The sequence below is a fragment of the Haliaeetus albicilla genome, chromosome 20, assembly GCF_947461875.1.
Source record: "Haliaeetus albicilla chromosome 20, bHalAlb1.1, whole genome shotgun sequence".
In the NCBI taxonomy this organism is placed as follows: domain Eukaryota; kingdom Metazoa; phylum Chordata; class Aves; order Accipitriformes; family Accipitridae; genus Haliaeetus; species Haliaeetus albicilla.
In genome coordinates this window covers 20168064-20189026 of record NC_091502.1, presented here as the reverse complement: position 1 = coordinate 20189026, position 20963 = coordinate 20168064, and the positions used below count along the sequence as shown (strand labels likewise).

Genomic DNA, 20963 nt, shown 5'->3' with positions numbered 1-20963 from the left:
CTCCTCTTACAGTCTTGTCCTGTGCTGTGGTTTTGGGTAGCACTGCTACAACTTCAGTTATGTGTTAACATCTATATGATTAATGGCCTCTTTACACTTATCATATATGAACAACAGTTAGCAATTATATCCACTGACTTTTACCATCCTGGTCAAAAGCCACAGAAGAGCAGAACAGGTGATGGCACTGGATTGCTGACTTGTATACTAGTGTGAAGCAAAAGGACCCTACTCTTTGCTACACGTGAATTTTCCTTACTAGCTAAGATAGGACCATATTTGTATACTTATGTCCCTATGGATCTCAAAAGCTTCTAAGTTAACAGGAGTTGAAAACCACAAAAACCCCCATTCAACCAATGCAGCTTCATCCTTCTTTTCCTCCCTCACTCCTCTAAAAGGACTACTCTCTGAAAAAAAAGATACTTGCTTAGCAGGGGAGGTATGTATTTGAAGAGCATTATCCAATAACAGATACTGCAATGGCCAGGCTTGCCCAGGTTTTGGTATGTAGCGTGAAGAACACAAAAAACTCAACTGCAAGTTACACGTGCTTTCTGCACAGCAATCAGTCCATCAGTCTTGTTTATTGGATCTCAGAAAAGAAACATCAGAGATGTCTTCTTTAATGGGCTACCAGTCTTTGCCTTGTATAATTACTTGTTTCTGAGAAGAGGGACTGATGAGGGGAAGCAGATGAAAATGGTAGCTAAGGTCCCTGATTCTCCAGATACTTACACACTGCTTGCTGTCCAACATGACAGGGGCGCTTGCAAAGTGCCTGGCTCCTCATGTGTGTGCTGACATACCAGCATGCAATGAATTGCAAGAGTAAATGATGAAAATGGCAACAAAACTCAGGCTTTTGTTTCATTTTCCTTCCACTTATTAACTGCTAGTCTGGGTGCTATGAGAGGAACTTACTCCACAAGCGAGGAGAGCATAAAGACTACTGGGTGGGTTAGCATTAAAAAAATTAACATACTCACAATGCTTTTATCAGACAGGCAGGCATCATGATTCAGTGTTTTCATCTGGATAGGAAAGGCTCATTCTCAGAACAAAAATGCTCAGGACAAAGGTTAAGCATCTCCACTGACACCCTGAAAATGATGAAATTGTGCCCATATAAAAGTGTTTTGACTTAGAAGAGCCCGGACTTCCCTCAGAAAGGGTAGGAAGTCCATGGGAAGCCATTGCTTAAAAAAGCAACAAACAAAAGAGATGAGTCAGATCTTTGCCAACATCCGAGCCTGCACCAGGCCGCCGTTGAACAGCCAAGAAAAAGTTGTGAGACAGTGGTCAGAAACCTGCACTGAGATATGAGGTTGCACAGGAAAGGGCTCTGACAGGCATGGCACAGGCTGACCTTCTGCAGTGGTCACAGCCATTGCCTGACAATAAAGGAAAGCTTTGAGCAAGACTGTCTCAGATTAACGTTGAAGTTCACCTGGCAAAATTATCTTGACCCTCAGGGAAGAAAAAGTCAAGTTGGCTTGTCACCGTGGAAGGATCCTGACTGCTGCCACACGCTGCTCTGTCCTCTTTGGAGTTTGGCTGAATTATGCCCCAAGCGCAGACGACTGGTAGGTATTTTGGCTGTCCAAGGCTGCAACGGAGACACATGTGAGGGAGGGATCGGCTGATGGCCTTGGCTTTTGTTGCATGCTAACCACAGAAAACTGTCACTGCTGTGCCAGAAGAACAGGCTGGAGGACCCACTCTGGATTAAAGGCCAGTCTGTGCTAGAGGTGCTGTAAAATGGGGTTACAGAAAGCCCTATATTGGTTTTATTTATTTACACTTTCAAGACTCATACACAGAATTGACAGGTTGAGCAATATGAGCCTTTAGAGACATTTCCACCAGCTGCACCCCTATCGTTGATCTTTTTGGTTCAGGTCTCTGCCAGAACAGGACAAGAGGATTCAGAATAACAAAATAAACTTTGAAATTGCTTGGCTCTTTTAGGGAGCTTGAGATTATAAATGCCTGTGGGCTACAGGCTTTGGAGAGAAAGTATGTGCTAGCATGCACTGATTTGTCTACATACAGTACAATTAATCATCAAATTGGACAAAATCTCTGTGGTGATTCATCAGCTATTTTTGCACATTTGTTTATAATAAAGCCAAGAACTTTTTGTTGTTTTAGATAATTTTCTTTGTAAATTGTCGGATGCTGAACAGTACCCTGAGGTGCTGATGAAAAAATAATAGAAACCAAGCACAATCAACTATTAATGAAATCTATACAGAGATTTATAAGGCAATATCCTATAATTTAAGTATGCTGGATATGGAGAAGGGATGAAAGGGATGTGGAAGGGAACAAAAGGTATCACAGATGTGAAGTGTTAGGGGACAGTGGCCAGAAACCAGGAGGAATCCTGGATTCATTGGTTCTGCTAGTCAGGAAACAGCCTAAAAAATAAATAGCCCTTTCTTCCTCTCCAGGAGGGGAGTCGATGGAGAAAGACCAGCTCAGTAACTAGTGTTATTGGTCATTATGCAGCAATGTGAAAAAGCAGAGGGTTGGCATCAGGTCCCCAATGAATCTCTGCTATCCACAGTCTAGGATTAAGGGGGGACGCAAACAGACCCACGTTGCTCTTGGCTTGTCATGAGTTGCTTGTCCCTACTGGATTCTCAGGACTGGATTCTCTGGTTTAACCAGAAAACTGTCATGTCATAGCATAATTGAGTGGTTAAATCCTGCTTGTATTTGAAAACTTCAGAAACCATTTTTTTCCAGTGTCCCTTTCAGCAGTGGTGTTTCAATAGAGGTGTTTCAGAGGACCTCTGAGAAGTCTACGTGAGGATTGAGCCCCTGGAGTCAAGGGCTGGGTAAGAGCCAAGCAGGTCTGCAGCATGGGGTCTGACTCTTGCTTACCCTCAGCACCCAGAGCTCCCTTCTTGCTGATGTGCAGGAGGCAGAGGGAGAAACCAGGCTGTTCATAACTACTCTGCCACCCATGCATAAATTTACAGATGCACATGGGTAAAGAACAGGCTTTGAGGTGAGACATAAGATCCCACCACCCAAGGATTCCACCAACCAGCAAGTGTGGGCAGTTCCCAAATTCAGTATTCTTTGCTGCATTTAAGCTCATCACGCTCAAGGGGCTTGAAGCCCTCCATTCAAAAACAACTTTAAGTGTAGGAAAATACGACTCAGCCCTGATTTTTCTCTGCCTTTTTGGAGGCTCAGTCCTAAACCTGCCTGTATGTTGGATCCTGGCAGTATCTCAGTAACTGGAAGATTACAGGGTTGCAGAGAGAAATGTGTTGAGATGGGCAATCAGTGCTGTTGCTCAGTGATGTTGACCAAGGAGCCCTTATCTGTTTTCACTGCTAATCACATAATATATTCTGTTTCACTTGTCAGTACAGAGGTTAAGGTGAGATCAAAAATCCCTGGGAAGTAAATTAAGTCCTATCCTGATTATAGTTCCTTCCTGCACCGTGCAAATTCTTCCAAGACCCACACCTTCACTTTTAAAGTGCACTGCAGGGAGCCCCAAGAATGAACACAGAATTAGGACAAAGTTTGACAAAGAAAAGAAATATTATTTTGACAATACCAGAGCAATCAGCTTTCAGATAAACTGAATCTAACGTGGCATACTCTGTCTTAGTGAATCCAGCTAATAAATAATTCCAACTTTTGCCATAAATCGCAGCAAATACAGAAAATATCAGCAGCTTTTACAGCAGGTCTTCCATAATCATGTACTGAAGATGTGTGTAGCTTGCCTTGTCAAAATGTTTGAATGGTGTATCTGCACACAGAGTTCTCCAGAAATGAAACCCAAAACACAGCAAAACCCAAGGAAGGTAAGAATTGCAGTATCAAAGCACAGAAGTTCTCACTCTGTGCAGACCTGTTGGGAAAGTCTTCAGCAAATGCAACACAGCTCTTTATGCTACCTATTGATTTCTCTTCTCTTTCAGAAACGGATGCCCTGTTATTAGAGGATAAGGGTGCTAGCTTGCTAGCTCTGACACAGCCGTTATACAGCAACATGAAACTGCACCTCACAGTTACCCTGCAGTGGCATATGAAAGTAAATATAAACTATATAATAAAAATGTATCATTTATTAATATAAATATTCCATAAACTAGAAAGTTAAAAAAGAGGATTGCTCCTCTTAAAAAATGTCCCCAGGTCACGATGCATAGTCCACAGGAGGCTGTCCCACAACCCAATGGATATCACTGTCCAAGGTTTTCATGATAGCCAGTGTGATTTCCCCTCCAATTTACATCCTGGCATTCGTTATGCTAAATAATTCTCCTCCCTACTCCCTGTCTTTGGCATTTTTTGTTTAAGGTGGGGTTGTTCCTTGTGGCAGCAGCACAGATTTATACCAGATTAAAGGCGAACACATCCTTTTGAATTTCCTTCACCAGGTCAACCTCTTTCTTTTGGCCAACTCCACCTCTTCCTTTGAGCTTCTCCTGGTAATCAGGGAATTTCAACAGAAGGGAATTTCAAATTACCTCTGACAGCAGGGGAAGCCTGACCTTCGTAAATTAATATGAGACTTTGCTGTTAACTTCAGGGGGCCTGAGATTTTACCTCATGCCCATGGAAGTTTCTCTTGGTTGTTAGAGCCACTGCACGTATATTTTGCTCAGGAAAAGTAAGGGAGAGAATATACTGGAGATACAGAAGGAGAAGCACTGATTGTTTTTCTAATGAAAAAATGGATGCAAGTCCTTTTTCACTCCCATCGCAATGTAATAACTGTGGTACAGCCTCACAGCACCAACAGTGTCCATTCTATTCCCCCAGTCTTCATGGTACCTGAGATTACGGCTGGTACACTGGCTCTTCTCTCCGTACACCCAGAAGCAAATCTGTGCTCCTCTCCCCATTTTGAGAGCCGCTTAACTGAAGGGGAAACAGAGAAGGGACAAGGATGGGGGGTACAGCATGCTGAAAAGACTTTCCTGGAAAAAATGGGGTCAGCACAGAGGGAGCAGTGGGAACCCTTGAACTATTTTGCCACCTCTCAGCAGAGGTTTCCAGACAGGCTGAGCCGTTCTCAGCAGCCCTGGGCTCCCTCTGTGCTACCTGCTTCCTCTTCACCTACTCCAACCACGGTCTTCTCCTCCTCATTCCATAACCTGGTCCCATACCAAGCACTGTCTCCCACCTGTATCTCCTGCCAACCTCTTCAAGGCTTCCTGACTACACGCTGTTTCCATGATACTTTCCACACATCCCCTCCTTCAGTCTGTTACAAGACCAGTCTGCTTGTGGTGATGTTATCTAAATGCAGATCATTAAACACATTCATCTTCTCTTCCACTGACTTCAGCTGCTTCTGGAAGAAGGCTGAGCCAGGCTGGTGGCAACAAGAGAAGTTACGACAACCAGTGTTTTTACAAGAAGTAGAGATTGCCTAAAGGGGTTTTAAAGCACAATTTCTGGGACAATAATCCAAACCCCAGTCTTCCCACTCACTTTTGGTCTCCACTGTTTTATAGAAGAGGGAGTGCAGACAATTCTGTGGTTAGGGACAAGTCTATGGAATTTACACCTTTGTTTCAATTTCCATTTGGTTTGGGTTTAAAGTGTCTAGAAATGGCAGGTAACCTTCTCTCCTGCTGCTCAGACTGCGCAATACCATTAAAAAAAAGTGCCTCAGCAGAGCCAGATCTGTTGACAAGACAGTTCTGTGGACTGACTGATGTTTCACTTGCTCATTTTTCATCAGAGACAGATCATTATTCTGTCAGACTTAATTTTCGCACCATCTGCATCCTGTTAGCTTTCATTCTCCAGGTTCAGCCTCACCCCAACAAGTTTTGCATTGTTCTGCAATCAGTCCTCAAGGATAGTTACGTCTCCAGAAAAGATGAGTGAACTTAAGCAAGTTTTTTCTGTCCTCATAGCTTGCCTCCAATGGTGACGTACCAACCTGTTCCAGTCCTGCTCTCAGGGGATGCCAAAAGGTTTTGCAGAGCAGCTGATGACTTTATACTTTCAAATACCAGTATGCTCATGAATTTCCCAGTGTCTTGAGAGACTGTGGTCTTATGCCACTGTAATAAACTATCCCTCACTATCACAGAAGAGATAAAACCCTGATTCCATGCCCTGAGGTAAGTTCTCTCTCTGCTTTCTCTTTGTGAAAAAGTATAAAGTCACTTTCCAAAGGTACTGTCACAATTAAAAAAGATCCTCCAGCTTCAAAAATAACTTTTAAATAGTATTGCACATGTTTAGTCCTGTGCTGCGTTAAGGACACCCATGATATTCATTATATACATTTTACATTGAAAAAAAGAAAAAGCAAAAAAAGGAAAAAAGATCACAATACTACTATGCACTTTTCTTCGTAAAGGACTTTGTATCTTCACTCTAAAGCAAAAACGGACTCTCAACCACAGTCTGAAAGCTTTTAGGTCTGGTAGAAGCATTTCCGAAGATAATGGTAATGCTTTCTGTTAATGGGATCAAAGAACAAAGATTCCTCCTTCATTCTGTCTTTTAGCATCTCAAAAAGTTGCAAGCCCTGCTCTGTTACATTTCATTCCTTCCTCCTACCAAATTTCTGACGAGGAAAAAGGATCCCCAGCACTTCCAAGGCCCATGTTCCTTGGTACCTAGGGTAACCTGTCCTTTGCCTGAAGCTACAATTATGTTATCACTGCTGCTGAACATCAGCAAACCTGCTCTCCCCATGCTTTGAGCAGCTTGCTCCTGCTTCTGCACATCCCTTTCATCACATCAACACAATTCCTGTTGCAGCTGGCAGTGAAAACTGACTATCTGGATTACTGCTAGTCTGGCCCAAAAGAGACTTGGATCTACCCAGATTTATTCCTGAACCAGATCATTGCACAGCTGCACGGACATCTGTGGAGGCACAGGGGTGGTGGGTGGGAGAAGTAAATAACCAGGGATGGATTGCAGGAGGCAGACTGGAAAGCTGCATGTGTGCAGCCATAGGATCTGAAGCTGTACAACTCTGCAAGAAATCTCCCTTAAGTCTGGATCATCCCTGATCATCTGGAATTACACCTATACATGAAACAAGTCTTGTCACCTTGGGACACTATTCCCAGACATATCCTTTGGCCTTGACAACCTGCATACATCTGAGCCCCCTCACAACCATTCCAGAACTTGTGAAACCAAACACAGCAGCAGATTTTTTGTAACAAAACTGCAACCGCAAGACCCTGAGACACAAAATGAGGAGGAGCATAGCCTGAGAAGCCCCCAAGAAGTAAGCACATTTGCCTACCCTAGTCTTGTACTCCTTCTGTTACTGGCCACTGCTGCAGACAGGATCCATGGCTAGGAAGACTTCTCTTTGGACATGGTTGCTCTTCTCTTGTGCTTATTTAACGTGGTCTGATCACAGAAGAGAGATTTTGACAGGGTCCTTAATCATAAGTGTGACAGAGGTGCTATTGCTTGGTACTTCAACCTGTACTTACATAATACACAATAATTTATATTTTTTATTTTAAAAATTCAAAATATAATATGATACTGTACTTTGGCCTGAAGATTTTAATGCTTATTGCATGACTTTGAATAAACGAATATTGGTAACTCAGCAGGGAGCTGCCTGGAAAACAAGATAGGAAAAATGTGATTCAACATAGACACCTTCCAGCAAAAACTTCAGAGCTGAGGGGACAGTGCCAGAATATCATTTTAATAATTTGATGGTTCCACCTCTCTTCCAGTTGTTCTAAACCCCTGAGTCTTCATCACATAGGAAAAAGTTGGAGGCCACATTAAAAAAATAAGGCTGCTTGAAGAAATTAAAGAGACTCCTGAAGAGAAAGGCAGTAGGAGTTTGGGGAAGGCAGACAGGAACCTGCTGGGGCATCAGGAACTCTGCCTGGCCCACCAGAAGAAGTAGAGAGACTATGGGCATCATAGACAAGCATGCCAAGAGTCAGATGTTTGCAAGTGGGTTTTTTCCTAGTAGCTCTTTTCTACTGGTAAACAGAGAAAGCCTGTATTTTTAGACTGCTGTCTGGGTAGCTTTTCAAAAGGAAGGCATAGCAGGTGTCTGACCCCATTTGGAGCAGATAAATCTGCTGGCAGAGAGGATGCAGGAGCCCTGACCTGGAATGAGAACTCCAGACACTAGCCCAGTAAAAGTGCAAGTAAAAGGTCCACCCTCAATAGTTTATATATAGAGACCAGGAAAGGTAAAAGAGGCATTGAGCTCTGCAATTATGACAGCAGTATCTGGCAAACAAAATCTGCAGCCATGCGAACACTGATAAATGTATTCTGATGAGAGAAGCCCTGCTGGACCTCACAGGACTATTTTCAGATGCTCTTGTACAAGAGTTGCTTTGTAAGCAAGTTACTTGTGCCTTAATCTTTCCAGGCTCAACTTTCAAATATAAAGCCAAGCACTAATGGGGCTGAGAAATATCTCAACACAGGGAATAAGTTTATTGTGTCCACAGGTCACTAATTGCTGCTGCTGTGGCTGCAGAAAGACTGCATAATATTCTGTAGATTTCCCTCCTCACCACAAGCTGTGCTATGGGGACATGGACAGTGGGACTGAGTGCACCCTCAGCAAGTTTGCTGATGACACCAAGCTGTGTGATGCAGTTGACATGCTGGAGGGAAGGGATGCCATCCAGAGGGACCTGGACAGGCTTGAGAGGTGGGCCTGTGTGAAACCTCATGAGGTTCAACAAGGCCAAGCGCAAGGTCCTGCACATGGGTCGGGGTGATCCAAAGCACAAATACAGGCTGGGTGATGGGTGGATTGAGAGCAGCCCTGAGGAGAAGGACTTGGGGATACTGGTGGATGAAAAACTGAATATGAGCTGGCAACGTGCACTCACAGCCCAGAAAACCAACTGTATCCTGGGCTGCATCAAAAGAAGCGTGACCAGCAGGTCAAGGGAGGGGATTCTGCCCTTGTACTCTGCTCTGATGAGACCCTCACCTGGAGTACTGCGTTCAGCTCTGGGGCACCCAAATTAAGAAGGACATGGACCTACATGAGCAGGTCCAGAGCAGGGCCATGAAGATGATCAGGGGGCTGGAGCACCTCTCCTATGGGGACAGGCTGAGAGAGTTAGGATTGTTCAGCCTGGAGAAGAGAAGGCTCCAGGGAGACCTTATAGCAGCCTTCCAGTACCTAAAGGGGGCCTGCAGGAAAGATGGGGAGGGACTTTTTACAAGGGCATGTAGTGATGGGACAAGGGGTAATGGCTTTAAACTGAAAGAGGGTAGATTTAGATTAGATGTAAGGAAGAAATTCTTCACTGTGAGGGTGGTGAGACACTGGAACAGGTTGCCCAGAGAGGCTGTGGCTGCCCCATCCCTGGCAGTGTCCAAGGCCAGGTTGGATGGGGCTTTGAGCAACCTGGTCTAGTGGAAGGTGTCCCTGCCCATGGCAGGGGGGTTGAACTAGATGGTCTTTTAAGGTCCCTCCCAACCCAAACCATTCTATTCTATGATTCTACTGCATCCTGTATGTGCACATCCATCCATGTTGGAGCACCGTATGGTATTTTAAAACTGAGATATCTCATCTCTCCTGCCTGACCAACAGCTTTAAATGTGACAGTTTGGATGAAAAGGTAATTGCTGCAGCAGACATTCAAACCAGCTCCCTGTTGCCCAAAGAGTCGGGCCGGGAGGTGTGGCACTCCGGAGAACAGGTTTAGAAAAACTTTGATTCACTGGAGAGATGACCCAAAACCAACAGGACAGAGTTCATAGCAGGACATGTAGTGAGGAGAGATGCTAAGCACAATTATACAGTGGCACATATTTGGGGGGGTAATTGTGTCAAAGAAAAGATTCACAGGAAGATGACAAAATGAATTACAGTGACCGGACCACTCAGATAATGCCAAAAAAGGCAAGGGCACGCTGGGATGTGTTAGCAAAAGCTAAAATCTAACTGCTCCAGTCTCCCTGACACTGCCAGTCCTCCGTGGCGAAGCTGTGCTTACTGTTCTGTGGTGCATTTCAGGAGAAATGTAGCCAAACAGGAGACTCCAGAGTGGGACAACCCAGACAGAACAACATGAACTACAGGCAAGAAAACCACCAGGCTGAACATGATCCCAGTCTTCTACTGTGAAAAGGCTACTACAGAGACGATGACATTGGCAAAGAACATTTAGGTTATGTTCTAGTGGAAAAACACTTTCTACTTATACGAGAGTTAAATACTGGAATGGGCTACGTACAGCAGCTCTATTGCAGATTTAAAATAAAACATAATCAGTTAATGAACAGGATTATACGATAAGGCTTCCTGTGACAGCAGAGCAAAAATGAATGGCTTGGACATCCTCTCCAGCTCTAGGTGCCATGTTCTCCCTAAAACATCAGTGAAATATAATTAGATAGGTGTCATTTTGCTTTAAAAACCTTCCAATACAAATAAAATTAGGTTAGAAGAATCAGCTTTTCAGACTGCCAGTGCAGCTTAGGATAACAAACATGGGAAGAGCTAGAAATTCAAACTTAGATCTTAATTCCTGAACTCCCCAAATCTGCACGTCCCAATGATTTTAGCAGAAAGTGTTGGCATCCTATGCTGAACTAAGTGTCTTGCAGGCCAGCTCCTGATGCACATAATATGCTCCAGGAGAGAAAATATATACTGCAGGACAATAAGAGTCAGATTGATAAAAAAGCACATATGAATGCTTCTCATTTTAATCTCATCACTTTACATGATATAATAGCTCTTTTCTTTTTGCAATAAAACCACTCTTTTGCTAAAACAACCTTGATTAAAACCAAATCTGAGGCTAGGCTGAAATTCACTCTACATCTTCAGGGAAACAAACTCCCCACCATAGGAAATTCAGTGTACTAAGGGCATGATAGTTTGCCCTTCCCTGCGGAAGCCACGGGCTGGAATCCAGAACAGCTCCAAGCCCAAGTTCAGCAGCAAAACTGTCAGACTATGAGAACAGATGTTCTTACCACAGTGGTAAAATACTGTGGGTTTATAACATGAGAACAAAGTGGGTTCAGGAAGGGGAATTCTCCAACAGCAACAACTGCAGAAAGAGTCCAGTACATGGAAAGACACCCCTGATTTCCTGAGAATAACATCAGGGATGGAAAATAAAAGAAGTAAAGCTCCCAAATATTGTTTTAACTTCTTGCAAGGTAAAGGCAGACTGAAGGCAAAGACACAGTGGCTGTACAGCAGGAATTGTTGCTGTGAATTTTGATTAGCTGAGAACCAGCAGTGTGCTCTTCCCTGCCTGACAATGCTCACAATTCAACACCTGGAGATAGAGTCTGGGCTCTCTTATCTCTGCTACCTTTTACTCTTGCCCAGAAGAAGTAAGTGTCCCCTCGTACAAAGAGCAATTCCTTCTCTGGTTTCCTCATACACACTGAGGAGGAGGAGGGGATATCATCAAGACTTGACTAGATGAATGACTTCACCACAGCCCAGCAGATCCAGAAGTTGGGTATCAGGGAACAGAACACAATTACCTGGGATAGACACAAACCAAAAAGCAATTCTGAGGAGTAGCTCATGTGAAGGAATATAGTGGCTTTAGTAGAAATTTTGATGACAAGCAGGATGCAAATGTGTTTGCCAAGATAACCTTATTCATAATATGTTATTCATTATCTGTCTACACAGTCTTTACATCTTCGAGGTCTGCCTCAGGGTCCCCCTGTGACCTTGAGTCAGCTAGTAGAACTTGCCTCAGTTTCCCCACATACCACATTACTCTCAGCTGAAACTGCAGTTAAACCTCATGCTTTTGAAATGCTTTTAAAATGGTATTATTCCATTCCTTTACTTTGCATATTCCTACAGCAAAAGCTAAAATGTTTATCTGTCTACTGGTACGCTTCAAGGACAAAAAAATAAAAAGCTTGCAAGGAGAACTGAACCTTACCATTGCATTTTCAGGCAAGGACTAAAATGTATTTCAGAATGCTAATGAGGTCTTTATCTAAACATTAATCATTAAGAAGAATTACGCAGAACAGGGTCTTCCAACACAGTACAGAGTGTCTAATATTGCATGAATTTACACAGCAAGTGTTCTGAGCAGCGAGGAAGGCACTGATGCAGAGCATCATCTCCTATGAAAATGTTTCTTGTGGGGTGGTTTGTGGAAGTGCATACAAAAGTTCAAAATGAGCACAACGTATCCAAAATCCAACAATTACTCAAACACCAGCACCGCAGAAGGCACTCAGTGCTCCTGAGACAGCAGATGGGGAGGGGTGCAGCCATAAGTTCAGAGAGCTGTTTGGAGCTAAGCTGCACAGACTGTACAGTACTGTTTGAGAACAAAACCACTCTGTTCGCTGTTTATAGGAAGAAGGCAGAGCTATTCTCGACTCCCCAGCTCATCATGAAACGTACACACACGAAGCTGCTTGCTGGTCCATCTTTTGATGAAGGATCGAGTTTTAGATGTTTTGGGCCACCCACATAAAGATGGACTGTCGATACAAAAGAAACATTCACATAAAATTAAAAAAAGGGGCAAGAACAGCCTCTTCACTCACCGTGGTCTCCTGAAAGCCAAACCATACTGCTGACAAGCCAGGCCAACCGTTGGGGTGTAAACGATGGGCATGAATCTCTCAATGTCGGAGGTCAGCACTCGGTAAAAAAGCTTCTCATTCCTGTCTTGTAATGTCATAAGAACAATATACCTTAAAAGTAAAATAAAATAGATATATATCAGTATTTATGGTTGTTGGCAGTTTCATAAAAAGCAGTAGTTGGCTCACGCAGTACGTATTCAGTTCTCCCAAGCCCTGACACTCTTCAGTGCTACATCATGAGCAGATGCTTGAAGCAAAATTTCCCAGAGGACCTGACTAGCTCCACCATCCTCACTGACAGCTCACAAAGACTCAGTAGGACTGGAAGTCAGACCCGTGTATAACCTCAGAGTTTCAGAACTTGCATTAAAAACAAATGCAGTGAATGGAAAAGGTCAAAAGTAGACTTCAGGGCTACCTGAGACAGAGTGGGACACCATCTTTATTATAAAAATTTATTATGCAATCTAGAAGATGAAATATGCATATATGCAAATGTTAATATGCACATTTCAAAGCACTGTTTTTCCTGAAATATTTCCACAAAACCTCTCTCTCCACTATCCTGCATTCTCAATCACTTAATCACTAAAACCAGAAGGATAGCTAAATTCCATCTTTGAAAAAAAAAAGACAAACACATTAATTTAGAAAATGAAATGTTAAATCAACTTTGTATTCTTAGTGTTGTCCAGACTTACATGTGCATCACTGGGTTTATATGACCACTTAGTGACTTACAATACGTTACATTTCTCCCAAAGATTTTTCCTCCTTGAAAATGCTTTATCGGCTAAGATAGAATTTGTCAAATTGAAGCCAGAAGAATGAAAACCTCAGAAAAATAGAGATTGCAAATTATTTTCTGTCTGAGAAATTTGTTTGAACATAATGACAAACTCCCTTTTGTGTTCAGCACCCAAGCAGTGTGGCTTCAAAAAGGCATCACACACTGCCAACAATATATAATTTGCAAGATCGACACAGGCATTTGTGACACAGAAAAGCCAATGGAATTGCTCTACAGGGGAAGAATCCTGCTGCTTCAGTCCCCAGATCAATGGCAGCTGAGAAAGATGGAAATGCAAACCCTACCGTCCATCACAACAGGCGTCAAGCACCATCTTCCATCAATAACCCTGATGAACAATACTGGAGGCAATGGAAGCTCAGGAACAGAAAGATTAGTCAATACACATCATTGCTTCTGCTTTTTTATTTTTTTCCTACCAGTTGGCAGGTTCTTTCTGTTCTTCTATCCAGTATTTTAGTGAATGAGCATCCAGATAGGTACATGCAGTACATGTGTTCACTCTACCTGCAGTGCTCTGGGGCAGGGACTGCCTTTTCGTTCTGTACTTGTACCCGAAGTACAGTGAATTGCTAGGCTAATACCAGAGTTCTCCGGCAATGAGGTGGTAGAAAAAAGCAGTACCGGTGCTATTCTGGGACTGCGATGGCATGTAACAGAGGTGAAGGCAGACAGGCCAGAATAAACACTCCTGGTGCTGGAGAGTAGGGAGAGCTGGAAAAAAGTGACTCTGAGGGAAACCTGTGTGCCTCGAAGCAGGATCCTCAAGTCTTCCTGGGAGCTTTAAAGAACTGAAAACTAAAGGGGGAGGGAAGGAGGAGATAAGATGTTTTTGACATACTTGTCTAGATCATTAGATTTGTTCTCATAGTTTTTCATCACACGGAGGACTTGAACGTCTTGGCTCAAGAAGCAAGGAGGAAGGAGGCCATGAATTCCAAGCTGCAGCCTCTCTTCAAGTGTAAAAGCCATTCCCTGGGAAAAAAAGAGGAAGGTACGTTCAAATGGCGCAATATGCACTACCAGACAGGATATCCAAGAGGAAAGCCAGCAACAGCATGCAGCCCCCGAGGGCCTGGAGGCAGCCCTCCCCTGCAGGGACTGTGGGGCTCAGACCACCCAGACCCTACAGCTTCTGGATTACCAGTCCCAGCATCGGCAGGGCTTTGATGATCCACACTCTTTTGCCATGTCAATTTGGTTGGTCTCTACAGTGTGTACAACTTTATAGTGTATACATTCCTAGGGTTTCTTTCACTTTATGCTCTTCTTATAATACTTAATTAGCTCACGCCTACTAGTTTCAATGGCCTTCCTGAAAGCCCAGCTTTCACAATCCTTTACAAATCACATGACAGGTTTAGAATCATAGAATCACAGAATTGTTTAGGTTGGAAAAGACCTTTAAGATCATCGAGTCCAACTGTAAACCTAATCCTGCCAAGTCCACCACTAAATTGTGTCCCTAAGCACCACATCTACACAGTCTTTTCAATACCTCCAGGGGTGGTGACTCAACCACTTCCCTGGGCAGCCCATTCCAATGCTTGATAAAACTTTCAGGGAAGAAATTTTTCCTAATATCCAATCTAAACCTCTCCTGGTGCAACTTGAGTCCGTTTCCTCTTGTCCTATCGCTTGTTACTTGGAAGAAGAGACCAGCCCCCACCTCACTACAACCTCCTTTCAGGTAGGTGTAGAGAGCGATAAGGTCTCCCCTCAGCCTCCTTTTCTCCAGGCTGAACAACCCCACTTCCCTCAGCCGCTCCTCAGAAGACTTGTGCTCCAGGCCCTTCACCAACTTGGTTGCCCTTCTCTGGACACGCCCCAGCACCTCAATGTCTTTCTTGTAGTGAGGGGCCCAAAACTGAACACAGGACTCGAGGTGCGGCCTCACCAGTGCCGAGTACAGGGGGACGATCACCTCCCTGCTCCTGCTGGCCACACTATTTCTGATACAGGCCAGGATGCTACTGGCCTTCTTGGCCACCTGGGCACACTGCTGGCTCATATTCAGCCAGCTGTTGACCAACACCCCCAGGTCTTTTTCTGAAGGGCAGCTTTCCAGCCACTCTTCCCCAAGCCTGTAGCGTTGCATGGGGTTGTTGAGACCCAAGTGCAGGACCCAGCACTGAGCCTTGCTGAACCTCATACAACTGGCCTCGGCCCATCGATCCAGCCTGTCCAGATCCCTCTGTGGAGCCTTCCTGCCCTCCAGCAGATCAACACTCCCGCCCAACTTGGTGTCTTCTGCAAACTTACTGAGGGTGCACTCGATCCCCTCGTCCAGATCATTGATAAAGATATTAAACAGAACTGGCCCTAATACTGAGCCCTGGGGAACACCACTCGTGACCGGCCACCAACTGGATTTAACTCCATTCACCACCACTCTTTGGGCTCGGCCATCCAGCCGGTTTTTTACCCAGGGAAGAGTACACCTGTCCAAGCCATGATCAGCCAGTTTCTCCAGGAGAATGCTGTGGGAAACAGTCTCAAAGGCTTTACTAAAGTCTAGGTAGATGACATCCACAGCCTTTCCCTCATCTACTAAGTGGGTCACCTTGTCACAGAAGGAGATCAGGTTGGTCAAGCAGGACCTGCCTTTCAGAAATCCATGCTGACCGGGCCTGATCGCCTGGTTGTCCTGTACATGCTGCGTGATGGCACTCAAGATGATCTGCTCCATAACCTTCCCCAGCACCGAGGTCAGACTGACAGGCCTGCAGTTCCCCAGATCCTCTTTATCACCCTTCTTGTAGATGGGCATCACATTTGCTAACCTCCAGTTAGCAAAGATTCAGATTTGGATACTGAATAGTATACCCAACTCATCAACTTCAGTTACGTTCTAGTTTTCCACCAGACACAATGTATATTAATGGCATATTAGCAGAGCAGAAGACAGACATGACATGTAGGATGCTTCCTCAGTGCTAACCCTTTATTTTTATTCAAGGAGCACACAGAGTGCCACAAGTCCCTTTAAGCAGCTGCCACTGGCCTACAGCTTAAGCTGGATGACTAGATTGGGTGGGATAACCCTGCCCTTACAGGACAATTTCATCCTTCCTAGGCAGAAGCCTGAGCGTGTCCCACTCCTGTGCATGCAGGGGCTGATGCTCCAGACGACCAGCAGTGCCCTGTGCTGGACTCACCCTGATGAACAGCAATGGTAAACGCATTCTGCAGTCTGGGAAGAAGATTATAAAAGGTCTTAGTCCTTAATTAATGGGATTTCTGCTATGCTGATAGCAGATTAGACAGCAGGATAGAAGGAAACATTTTCAGGAGCGTCTAAGGAGCTTAAATCCTAATGAAAACTTCACCCATAACTAACGAACTGATTCATATCTTGATGAACAGCTGGAAGTAAAATATTCAAAATCAGTAATTATTGGGCTACGTCTACTCAAGAACACAGACAAATGCTTGAAAAAATCTTAACGAGCAGCTTTATGACTACGTAGCTGTTAAACTGCTGTTTTCTTCCATGGATTTAGTATTTCTCTATGACAAATAACTGTTATTATTGTTGCACAAGAAAAACTGAGGACATATCTCGATGAACTTGGTTTTGGCAGCCTGCCCTCGCCTCCTATTGCTTGTTCCTGTCCCTGTGCCATCCCAATGGTTGTGCCAGCACAAGCATGTGTGCAGTCACATGGTTAATCAGCGAAAGGAAGTACCTGGATTAAAAATAACCAGGTCATTTGAGCTCAGAGCAGCTCCCCTGGCTGATGATACACTATAGATGGCTCTACAGACATTGGCAAACCTGGGCACAGCCACTGGGGACATACAGCAGTGGGAATGGACCGCTGGATGAGCCACTCACTTGTAAGTGGTGTAGATGCTGGTGAAAATGTTTCTCAAACTATCAGCAATGCCAAGTAACCTGTGACAGGAGAGAGGAAAGGACTGAAACTGATTCTCCTTTTTGCCAGACCCATGCTTTGTACATAGTGTGACACTTCTTTTATTAGTAAATTGTGCACTAGCGCAAATTAAAAAAAAAAAAAAATCTTCATATATTTCAGAAAAGATATTCAGCCTCTGGGACATCTGAGAAGAAAACAGACTTTTTCCCACAAGCATTTTCATAGTTTTTTTCTGCTCTGTATCAGGATAGAGCCAATTATTTTCAAAATCTTTTGATGTAAGAACATGACAGAGAGAAATCATCCCTCTTCCAGCCAGCAGACGAGAAGTCAGCAGTTGCCCAGGAGGCAGGAGGTCAAGATTTTGCTGTCAAACCCAGAAATGGCATCAAGGTCTCTGTGGTCATTGTTGACTGTTGTACCCACGACATGGCTGGTTCTGCTGAAGTGCCTGACATTTCTGACCCAAATTTCCTTCCTGGACCTGAGAAGCCTTCCCCGAAATGAGTTTCATAGCAGAACTGGTACGTTCCCACAAGACAAAGTTTGAGTTTTTGTGAGTCATCATTACTGAATTTAAAAAAAACCCAACATATTCTCATCAGAAAACTTGCAACCATCTGTATTCTCCAGACTGATGACTTCTGAAGTACTAGACTAAGACCAATACTGGACATCAGCTCTACATCACTATTTGGCTTTACACTGACAATATTATATCACGGCAGGGAAAATATAGCTACTATGAATGTCAAAGTTTATCTGCAATGAATGGAAAAAAAACCGATAAAATTTCAAACCACTTACTTCCTGCAACCTTTGAACGTGGAGGACAGATAATGGGAGACAGAAATATTTGGCAGTAAATACTCCACTTGCTTGTCTAGAGAGAGTCACATCACAGGTTGGGTGATCAGGGTCACAGACCTGATCCCTGTTCATCCCCTGGAACAGAACTGAATCTCAGCAAAAAAAGTAAACCAGCAGCGGATACTCTTCTAAAAGACCCAGGGGCAGTGTAAGAGCTGTGATGGAATTAGAGCTGCCATGAAGGTGAAGCACTTGTATCTGGGCACTCGCCCTTCAGTTCCGCTCATTTTTTTTCTCCTTTTGGGGGGGAACTCACCAGGCTGAAAAGTGTTCAGCAGTGTCCTGGGAAACCTCTTGAAGTGGTATTGGGAATTAATGTAATAATGAATGACTGAATAGGGCAAAAGGAAGCGTGGGGTTGTAGAGTGGTTTGTCTGTTTAACTTGGGCTGGGAGGGACATTCGTGCGTGCTTTGGGCACAACTTTGCTCAGCGCTTAATTTCTGGCTAGTTTTAAGGTCCACATAGTGCCAGGAGTCCGGTGTGCCAAATCACTGTTTCAAGGCACAGCAAATGCAAGACTCTGAACTCTAATTTTAAGCAATATGGAGATCTATGTGCATGAATACATGTCTTTGGATCGCAAGAGCAGATTAAACTGTTCAAACACAATCACAGTTTTGCTGTTAACAGTCCAAAGGTAAGCATGGTCATACTAATATACATCTCTAGCTCACTGCACTTTTGTATTTACTGCATCTGAATGAGCTCTACCAGTATAACCACCCTCATACTGGAGCAATTGCAACCATGCGTGATGAGGAAGTCCCTGCCTTCACAACCAGTTAAATCTCCAAAACACTTTTAAGTACAGAGCTGGTCCACCATACAGTGGCTCTATAGCAGGGTCGGGAGCAGAGCAGAAATTGCCTGCCCTGACTTTGAAGGCTGCTTTCTGAAGTTTCTCGGAAGGTCTAGGAGTAGGACCCCTGGGTGAAGTGGTTATATTCACTGAAACAGCACAGCGTGAAATGAATTTGGAAACACATTCTGCCCCAGATCAAAAGCTGGAATTCACTGAGGTATTGCTATGTTTAAGATTAAAGCTTTTAGGGTTGGATTTTTTTTTTAAGACTGCCTGAAAGCCATATTGTACCACTCTTTTTCTGGTCTTGAAAGGTCTAATGATTAGATGGTGAGCCACAGCCCTGCAGAGCTAAAGCCAGGTGCTCCGATTCATTTTTAAATGTGTGGGAAATGAGTTGTCATGGAGAGGGCAGATGCTATGTCACTACCCAAAAACAAAGGCAAAAACATCAGCTGCCCACAAGGCTTCACGCTACGTAGGGGCTAAGCAAGGGGGTTTGTGCTGAAAAAGGCTTGCTGCAAAGAACCCCAAATGCTTGTTTTCTTACTGCTGACAGCACCAAGTCTGTTATGCGGCAGCTCCCTCTTTGCAGCTCAAGCCCATGAAAGCCACTTATTTCAGAAACTGAACGGTGAAGCCAATTCATAGATAACAATTAGTTTTATCACCGCCTGCACTCTCCAGCAGTGAGAAGGGGGTATTCCACTCAGGGATGAATACAAGCAGGAGGGATGCAGGCATGGCTTAGCCTTATAATTTACTCATTATAGATCATACTTCTGCAGGTGGGAACAAAGACACAAAATGGTAGTTCCTAGGGTATCAGAAAACTGTTGTTAAAGCAATGGGGGCTTAATCAAGGGCTGAATTAGGCCTTACCTAGTGCAGAACATGCAGAGTCCACTGTGGCTCAGACCATCTCCAGCTGCTCAGCACCTTTTTGGAGCAGAGTCTTGGCTTACTGCATCTTTCCATATGCCTGTGCTCTACAGTGCAACTAGCAGCTACAGCACAGGGCGGGCTGTGGGGTGGCTTTCATGGCCAGACCAAGGGGTTTATGCAGTTTGTACAGTCCCAGGCCATTGCCCTCCATGATGGTGACACTCAAGCTGTGGTTCTCAGCCTGCTTGCTGGGACCACAGTCCTTAATCCATGCAACTGAAAGCTGGCCTGGCAGTCTCTGAGCTGAGTAAACAGGGATCAGTGAACAACTCCCAGCCATTTTCAAACAGTCTCTGGAACAGTCTAGGTTCCTAGTCTGGTAAGAGCAGGGTGCTGGAAGGGGACATGGGGAAAATGGAGACACACAGGGATCACCACTGCAGGCTGCGAGAGCAGGCACAGCTAATCCGCTTCTCCTTTATGATTAGTATGTTAACAGCCATGCTAGGGAAGTCCTAATAGTCAGGGAACTTAATAAGCTTATTCTGTACAGATTTTTCCTGTAATGTGTTTTCCATAGATATTTGCACCTGTCCAATTTTACAGCCGGGATGTACTTGGACTATCTGCAAGCAAAAGTTCCTGCCGTAAGGGGTCAGTGCCAGAAGCTAAACTAATCCCCACTGACACCGCATGCAGGGGCTGGGGAGCAGAGAGCAACAGCAAAAACCATCAATTTTCTACACTGTGAAAGATTTTTCTAGAAAGGTCAGATCCTACTGCGGCTTCCTCATCTCTGGCTGACTTGATAACCCTCTTCACAGTGCTCCTTCTCAGCTACTCGAGCTTCTCTTGCTGCTGTGGATGGACTGCCACGGGCCCTGTCCTGCACTGCATCCCACCCTGGAAAAGCTGTACTGAAAATATTATTTGTATAAAAAGAAGGAAGGAGGCACATCAGAGGGCTAATACTTCATTTTCTCATTTAAATATCTTATTACCTTTAATTTGTATGTGTTTGTGCTCTTAAACTTGGAAAAAACCTGAACCTTTTAGGGTATGGGGAAGACATTGTTCAGTGTGTCTTCTCTGAAAGCTGGAAAGATTCCCCACTGTACCTTCTCAGCAGTTATTGCTGGGGAAACCTTTTG

The 20963-nt window shown here is 44.2% G+C and overlaps 1 protein-coding gene across 2 annotated transcripts in view; it reads right to left on the bottom strand.

Moving 5' to 3' along the window:
• Positions 1-20963, bottom strand: part of ME3 (malic enzyme 3) — a 128196-nt gene that overhangs the window by 45317 nt on the left and 61916 nt on the right. For both annotated transcript variants that reach the window (XM_069808438.1, XM_069808439.1), the window contains exons 2-3: positions 14214-14347; positions 12520-12669 (exon numbers count right to left, since the gene is read on the bottom strand). In XM_069808438.1, coding sequence (XP_069664539.1) covers positions 12520-12669; positions 14214-14347 — 284 coding nt within the window. The remainder of the gene's footprint in view (positions 1-12519; positions 12670-14213; positions 14348-20963) is intronic.